The following is an 8,869-nucleotide window of genomic DNA, read 5'->3' as shown; positions in this document are numbered from 1 at the left end:
GGCAGTTCAGGGCCTTTTAGAGTAGAGGTATAGATTGCCAAACTGTGATTCTATGTATTCTAATATATCCTATTCTCACCACTGATTGACAAAAGTAGGAGAACCGACATTATCAGCTTAGTTTTCATTAATTAGAAAATCAATGGAAAGGTCCACAGTATACAATTTAGTAAAAAAATCCACCCCTGTTCAGTGACATTCACCACAAGACAACTGGGTATTTGGACACCATGCTTACGATAAGGATATCATGATCAGACTGCTGAGTGTTGGTGTCCTTCCTCCCCCAATTATCTTCTCTTCCTTCCAACCTAGTCGTGGAAATCAGAGAGAAAAATGTTGGAATGATACTGTAGACAGAGAAATATGAAAATTCACTCTACTTTGAGCCTGATTTTTTTGTTTGTTTGTTTCTTTTCTCTCTCTTTTTAATTTTCCAGTCACGTCAGAAAAACTCGTTATTTCTGTAGAACATACCAACACTTCTTTGACAAAGAATCAATTGAAGTTCCTTTTCTAGGATTGAGACGCCATTAATGGGGTCCTAATGATTCTCCTTACCTTGAACCTCCTGATCACCAAGAGGTTTCCAAATATGTTATAGCTGTGGCACTCTGACTCCATGCAATGGCAGGGTCATAATTTTGAATGGCAATTGAGATTCAAGACACAAGTGTTGAATAGGAATGCTTCTGTTAAATAAGCACCCAAAGCTCCTCAATGCTCTTTTTTGCACATATCATACAGGAAGGCCAGTTTGACAATATTAAATAAAATCAAAAGGGTTAAAGAGTACCTGGTATAAAAGAGAAACCATGGGTATCTCAACCGGAACGGACATGAGGAAGAGGCTGAGGTGATGTGGGGGGAGGTCATGGAATGAAATTGGGAGCCCAGGGTTGGCAGAGATGATCCTTGTGTAGACATTGGGGCTGCATAGCGCTGAAGGAACTAGAAAGTTCTAATTTTTATCTTCCACAGAAGCTGACACAAGAAAAATGTGAGGGAGTGGGGCTCTTTGAGAATTATCCAGGTGATTCCATGGAGGATAGTTGCCAAACACATAGGTACGGTCAGGTGGAAGTGCCTGGGGAGTCAGCAGAGACAGGAAGAGAAGCCTCCAAGACAGAATTCTCATTACAATATGCAGGTCGCTGCTGAGTACACTTCACACTCCCCAACAACTGCACACCAGCAACTAACCCTAGTTCCGTTAAGGCGCTGGCAAGATTATGCATGGGTAATTTTTTTAAAGTGAGCATAGAGAGATTGCCTAAGTGAGTAGCTGTCTGACTCTAAATGAAGCTGATCCATACGTCTTCAAAGTGGTGTTTTCTTAAGCATTTTGAAACATTTGCGCATAGATCAAGTCATACCCTCCAAATATTAATCTGAGGTTTCTCCCTGGACCCCAACAACCCTAGTTTCTACTCAGAAATTTTAAATTTGGGACACCGTGGAGATTATTCTCCCACATCATCCACCCACAGCAGCATTCCTGGCAGCCCACTGTATGTGTGCTGAGGCCCTTGCAAGCCTGCCCTGCCTGTCTGCTATGCAACCCTCACTCTCAGAAAGACCTCCTCCTGGGACGCCTGGGTGGCTCAGTGGGTTAAGCCACTGCCTTCGGCTCAGGTCATGATCCTGGGGTCCTGGGATCGAGTCCCGCATCGGGCTCCTTGCTCGGCAGGGAGCCTGCTTCCTCCTCTCTCTCTGCCTGCCTCTCTGCCTGCTTGTGTGTACTCTCTCTCTGAAAAAAAGAAAAAATCTTTAAAAAAAAAAAAAAAAAAAAAAAGAAAGACCTCCTCCTGAGGAAGAAACACATTCCCTGCAGGCACTGTCCCCTTTTTGAGTTACACATCTTCAGTTATAATAGCACAAGATTCAAGTTACCCATGATCTGCTCTCCTTCAAGGAAAACAGCTGCACTTCTGCCCACCTTCTCTGGTGGCATGCTGCTAGCTTCCTTAACCTCCCAATGTTCTAAAGCAGATCCTCCAGTCTATCATGACTGCTGTTGAATTGTAGCTCCTAAAACTTCAAAGTCAGACTCTATCAAAAATTATTTGTACTCTTTCTTTCTATGATTTGTAAGTTTGCTTCTGGAATCTACATTCACTGACTCTACTTGTGTTCATCCCACAACACAAAGAATTTCATGCCCAGTTACCCAGCTACTCACTTACTTAGTATCCGGAAGCAGTGGTGGGAAGTGACTGGAGCAGGAGAGGTTGCTCTTTGCTGGTCCCAGCAGTGGAATATCTGTGTTTTCTGACATAATTTTCCCTGATGACCAAACTTGATAAGCTTTTGCAAATCTTGAGACATTTTTTACTCCCTGTCGCAAAGAAGGATGGTTAGAGCCAGAGGACCAGCCACCATTTCTCAGGAGGAGTGTCTTACTCAATTCCCAGGAGACCTGAAATGTATCTAGTGCATCCAGGAGCTGACAGCATTGAAGTAGGTTCTCTTGGTCAAACAGCACAGTGTGTTCACACTACCACAGATTGGGATTCCTCGTTCTCACTTATATAATGGAGAAATGGAACACAAAATGGGGAATGCATAGCATGGGACTCCATGTCTTGCCTGAGCAAAGTGGCCGACTTTATGCATTTTACGGAGAGGAAATTGGAAATAAAACAAATGGGAGCCTCTTCTCACTTATCTCACTTATATACTCTTGGCCATGCCATGGAGATTCTAAGGGTTTCCAGATGCAGTACCATGATCCCAGGGAGGAGGATGTTTGCAGGTTATGGGGAAGGAAGTTTGGAAGTGGGAGGGAGCCTATTGCATAGTCAGCCCTCTTGTTCATCTGTCTGATTACCGGGCTATGCTATTTGTTTGTCTGCCTTTAACTTAAGGCCATCTCTTCCTGCTCTTAAGAGAGCATGCCTTTTGGAGTAAGTCCCTCATTCCTTGCATCATAGACAGCACATATGCCACAGAGACACGTGCCTCCACCCATTAGCTGTTCCATGTGGTTGCCTATTACCCTGGACTCTGCATTTGATTAGTTGCAACACTCAGTTAAAGGGGACCTCAGAGGTGGGAGTGAAGCAGCTCTTCAGTGACTGTGCATACAGCATGACTTTGCGGGCAGCTCTTCTTTATACCTTGAAAAGTTGCTATGTTCCCGAATCTGCAGCATGGAACCACTCTGACCTAGAAAGGAGACAAAAAGGGCATGCAAAATACCAAATGGATCCATGTGTGGATTAAAATCTCTTGGACCACGCCCTTGTGTTTCACATGGAAGTTCTCTCAGTAGACCAGCTGTGGTTTGTTCATCAAGGAGAACAGGAAGGATGATATTGTGGTCTGACCAACCATCTCTAGGGATAGCAAAAGTAGATTTGATATAACTAAAGTACAGCATTCTCAAGTCCTGGTCAAATGCCAATGCTAATGGCACCAGTTAATGTGTTAGCGGGTGTGCACATTCCACTGGTGACCTGAGAGAAACGCAATGCCACAGGCAAAATATATATTCCACAATGCTGTGAGGTCGTTTCAACAGCTCGTGGTGGGAAAGAGCCAACTTTTGGAAGGAAATAGCTCTGCTCCTTCCTAGTCAGGACTGAAACTTGGGCTGTTTGTGCTTCTGGATATTTATTGTAACTCTCCAAAGCCCCATGTCCATCACTGGTAAAATGAGAATAAAGCAACAGACATTCTTTTTCCTTTTTAAAAACATTTTATTTATTTATTTGACACAGAGAGAGAGAGATAAAGACAGAGAGAGAGAATAGCAAAAGCCTGAGGATGGCAGGCAGTGGAGAAGCAGGCTCCCTGTTGAGCAAGGTGTCTGATGTGGGGTTGCATCCCAGGACCCTGGGATCATGACCTGAACCAAAAGCTTTACTGATTCAGCCACTCAGGCACCCCACAACAGATGCTCTTAATTGATTTCCAAAGTGACCTCTGGAGATCGCTGCCACTCTCCCTTGCCAGATACACACCAACTGATGCTCTAGGGAGTTGAGCTGGGCTTCCCTCAGCCTTTCTCTCCTTTCCTCATCTGCTGGATTTTGAACTGGTCAACAGCCAGCTGTCTTCCTCTAAATTCAGTATATGCATGTTATCTTTGTTTTTATAGTTATATGTGTAAATTAAATATTTGGTAAATAAGAGAAAAGAAAGTCAATCAGTTTAACTTACCATGTAATCAAAATAATAAAGTCTTGTGATCATTTCAATAACTACAGAGAAAACATAGGAAAATATTCAATATGCATTTAAATAAAAGCCATCAGAAAAGTAAGAGTAGTGGAGAACTTGTTAAACTGAAGAATTGTATCCATGAGAAACCCAGCTAATATATTTAAAAGTGTAAAACCAAAAGTCTCCATTAGATTGAGAGAAATGCCTGGATGCCCACTCTCATACCTTCATTTAACATTTGTACACAGGTCCAAATCATAGCAATGCTACCATCATATTCTATTAGTTTTGATTTCTTTTTCAGAAATATCACACAGTTATCTCCATTCTTTATATTTTTGGCTATAGTCTCTAAAAATTCATATGTTTGCCATTTTCTTCCCTTGGAGGGATAATGTCATCAAGTACTCAGGATGCACAATGGTAGCCACAACTTCCTGAAATATTGAATCCCCTAATATGGAATTCAAATGAATTAATTAAATGTTTATTATCTTTTTAAACATCTTTTTTCCTTGTCTAATATCCACAAATGTGTTTTCTTCCTTCTATCATGGTATTTGCCATTTCTCACTTTATATACTTCATGTTCACATGAATTTTACTAAGCACCAAAATGTTACGACTCAGATTTATTTGTTTTATTCAACAAGAATAAACTCCCAAAAAATATCCTCCACCTCTGCCATTTGAACGCTATCATCCCCTCCATTTTCTGTATTGGTATGTTTTCTTGTTTTTTTTCCTGCCTCTGACTATGTCTAAATCCAACATTGGAGATCCCTGTGTTTCTCTCTGTGGGTTCATTTCTTTTCAGTAAGCATCTTATTGGTTCACTTGAAGCTTGAATGAAGAAAATTAAACCAGATAGCTATTGTTGAAGCATCCTGACAGAGGTTGAAGGGACGTGGGCAGAGGAACAGCAAAGAGTGAAGATCTGAAATCACTGTTTTAAGAGTCAGTCTCTCCTCTGCCAGTTTTGTGCTTCACTCATACTTTATTTCAGGATTCCATAATGATCATTCATGACATCATCTTTGTTGATCTTATTAATATGGGAATAAACTCCTTTCTATGCAGATGTGCTCTATACTGATGTTGCATAGTACCTCAAGCCTTCAGACTGGTTCCTTTGGAATACGCCTGATCAATAGCAAGAAAATGTCTGAGATGTTCATTATCCAAAGTCATTTTTACAGAGGTTCTAAGAAGTCTCAGGCATTGATTGCCCCATGTATTGCGGAATCGAGTATAAATAAGATACAGGTTTTATACTCAAGATACTTGCATAGATAATTACTAGGGGAATTACATTTCTATGTGTTCATTTCTGGAACTTCAACTTACACATTTGGGTGAAACTCAAATTAGATAAAACCATTTACATGTGTGTCTATAGAAGGATTGTTTCTGTGTAAGTACTGATCACATTTTCATTCCTGAAAAAAAGCATGTCAGTGAATGAAAGAAGAGACCACAAAAGATTTATACTGCATGAGTCAAATTTGTAAAATTCTTGAGAATACAAACTACTCCCTAGTGACAGATAGTAGATCGATGGTTTTAGGGACCAGCCAGGGATATAAGAAGGTTCAGTAGGACTTGGTCAAAAAGGAGCATTGGAAACTTTTAGGAGTAGTGTTTCAGTTCATTATCTTAATTGTTGTGATGGATCCATAGGTTTGTAGATGCCAAAATTAATCAAATTTTATACTTTATGTATGTGCTAGTTTATTATATGTGAATCATATTTCAATAAACTGTTAAAAAAAAAAGAAGATTTTTCATGGTTTGTTTCCTTCTCTGATTTCTTCCCGTTCACTTTTCATTCCCTTCTTCTGTGGTCCTCTGCATGATTCCTTATGTTCCACATATCCATGAAATCCTATGATAATTGCCTTTTTCTGAGTGACTTATTCCACTTAGTCTAATCCCCTCCAGTTCCATCCATGTTGATGCAAATGGTGAGTACTTATCCTTTCTGATGGTTGAGTAATATTCCATTGTATATATGATCCATCTCTTCCTCATCCATTCATCTGTTGAAGGACATCTTGGCTCCTTCCACAGTCTGGTTATTGTGGACATTGCTGCTATGAACACTGGGTGCAACTGCTCCTTATTTTCATACATCTGTATCTTTGGGGTAAATACCTGTTAGTGCAATTCCTGGGTCTTAGGGTAGTTCTATTTTTAACATCTTGAGGAAATTCCATAGTGTTTTCCAGAGTGTCGGTACCAGCTTGCATTCCTCCAACAGTGTAAAAGTGTTCCCCTTTTTCCACATCCTTGCTAGCCCTTGTTGTTTCCTGTCTTGTTAATTTTAGCCATAATAACTAGTATAAGGTGATATCTCATTGTGGTTATGATTTGCATTTCCCTAATGGCTAATGATGTTGAACATTTTTTCATGTGTCTGTTAGCCATTTGTTTGTCTTCTTCGGAGAAGTGTCTGTTCATGTCTTCTGCCCATTCATTGACTGGATTATTTGAAGGGAGGTCAATGGAGAGATGGTGTAAAAAGGTGATGGATATTAAGGAGGGCATGTGTGGTCGTGAACACTGAGTGTTATATACAACTAATTAATCATTGAACACTTAATCAAAAACTAATAATGTATTATTATGTGTTGGCTAATTGAACATAGTAAAATAAATAAATAAATATCTTTAAAATAAAAGAAAGGTAGAAAACAAAAACAAAAGAAAGCATATTAGAAAATATGCTTTTCTAGAAATCTTTTTAGTATATTTTTTCCTATGCATCATCATCACCATTTATACTCTATGTCCATATCTACTTGGTGTTGCTCATATCATTATTGTTGGTTTTACATTATTTTTGTATTTACCAATATTTTAGACTGTATAGAGAAACAGTTAAATGATCCCAAATGTGTCAAAATATAGATACAAAAGCAAATAATAGAAAATGAGATATAGGGTGCCTGGGTGATTCAGTTGTTAAACGTCTGCCTTTGGCTCAGGTTATGATCCCAAAGTCTTGGGATCGAGCCCTGCAACTGGCTTCCTATTTGCCCTCTCCCACTCCCCCTGCTTGTGTTCCCTCTCTCATTGTGTCTCTCTTTGCCAAATAAATAAAATCTTAAAAAAAAAAAAGAAAGAAGAAAAGAAAAGAGAAAATGAGATATAGCTAGAAACATAGCTATGGCCTGGGTTACCAATTTGAGAATATTGATATATGATATGGTCCTTGGAAGAACCTGGAATTGTCCTATTTTCTGTAATTTTGTTTCTGTGTAGGTCAAAGTGTTGCCAGAGAGAAACCCCTATATTTAAACTAATAGGAAAAATACACAGGAAAAAGAAAATTTTGAATTCAGGCCATAAGAGAATTTATTTCTTACATGAAGAGCAAACCATTGTTCTTGACAATTTCATAGTTGTTGAACACCTCATTCAATTATAAGCTACTAATATTAAATACTTTTTGAACTTAGATGTTTGTGGAAGATATTAATTTTTCACCATATGATGTTCCTGCTTGACTCAACCTAAAATGTCTGTGGAAGGAGCCAATAATGATCAAGATGGTTTTTTGGAGAAAAATATTTTCAGGACATGGTCACAAATTTGTTTGGTCTTCACACCATAGACTATAGGGTTGAGGAAAGGAGGGACTAACAGGTACAGGTTTGATAAGAGGATATGAACATACGGTGGTATGTGAGCACCAAACCTATGTGTGAAGAAGGAGAAGAAGGCAAGGAGGTAGAACTGTAAGAAGACACAGATGCGTGCGACGCAGGTATTAAAGGCCTTGAATCGTGCCTCCTTCTGGGGCAACTGAAACACAGTGATAAAGATTTGAATGTAAGACAAGGTGATGAAGATTATGTCAAACCCTAAGATACAGAAGGCAACAAAAAGACCATATATCTTGTTGATGCGGACATCTTCAACAGCCAGCTTCACGATGGCCATGTGCTCACAATAAGTGTGGGAGATCATTGTGGTTCGGTAGAGTTTAAGACGACATTTGATGAGCACAATGGATGGTGCTACAAGAATAGCAGCCCTGAGTATAACCCCAACTGCAATGTGAATCAAGAGTTGCTGGGAGAGGATGGTGGTATGTCTCAGGGGATCACAGATGGCCACATATTGATCTAGGGCCATTGCCAGTAGGATGCCTGATTCAACTGCCTGGAATGAGTGAATAAGCCACATTTGTAAAAGGCAGGCTTCAAGGGAAATCTCTGGCAAGTGGAACCAGAAGATGCCTAACATTTTGGGAAGAATGCAGGTGCTAAGTGCAATGTCCGTGGCCCCCAGCATGGCCAAAAATATGTACATGGGCTTATGGAGGCTGTGCTCATATTTGATTACACCCAAAATTAGGGAATTCCCAATCACAGCAATGAAATACATGACACAGAATGGAATCCCAATCCAATGCTGCACTGACTCCAGCCCAGGAATGCCAGTGAGTGTCAGGATGGGGGGCATGAAGACGGAACCATTGGGTATGAGCATGATGATTTGGTCTGTAGAATCAAGTAGTGGTGTTGCTGTTTCGTCTTCTATTCCTCATCAAGACTACGAGAATAAAAAATAAGAAGAAATTACTGTACTTTAGCAAAGTATTCTTTAGTCAGATAATGCATATTTCATCCTCTTGATCCTATATATATATGAAAGATAAGTGACATGAGATCTTCTAAGCCTAGGGTGTATGGCC

General features: G+C 39.8%; 1 protein-coding gene across 1 annotated transcript; it reads right to left on the bottom strand.

Moving 5' to 3' along the window:
* Nucleotides 1–7,713: 7,713 nt before the first annotated feature.
* On the bottom strand, nucleotides 7,714–8,664 carry LOC111159561 (olfactory receptor 52A5-like). Its single transcript, XM_022522094.1, has one exon. The coding sequence runs from the start codon at nucleotides 8,662–8,664 to the stop codon at nucleotides 7,714–7,716; it is 951 nt and encodes a 316-aa protein (XP_022377802.1).
* Between the last annotated feature and the right edge of the window lie 205 nt (nucleotides 8,665–8,869).

The sequence above is a fragment of the Enhydra lutris genome, unplaced genomic scaffold (genome assembly GCF_002288905.1).
Source record: "Enhydra lutris kenyoni isolate GAN:26980312 unplaced genomic scaffold, ASM228890v2 scaffoldscaffold68, whole genome shotgun sequence".
Lineage (NCBI taxonomy): Eukaryota > Metazoa > Chordata > Mammalia > Carnivora > Mustelidae > Enhydra > Enhydra lutris.
Note: the sequence above shows the minus strand (reverse complement) of the source record. Positions and strands in the feature narration are given on the sequence as shown.

Bases quoted from the DNA above. Each gene is read 5' to 3' on its own strand.
- LOC111159561 (XM_022522094.1), bottom strand. From the start codon at position 8,664: ATGCTCATACCCAATGGTTCCGTCTTCATGCCCCCCATCCTGACACTC.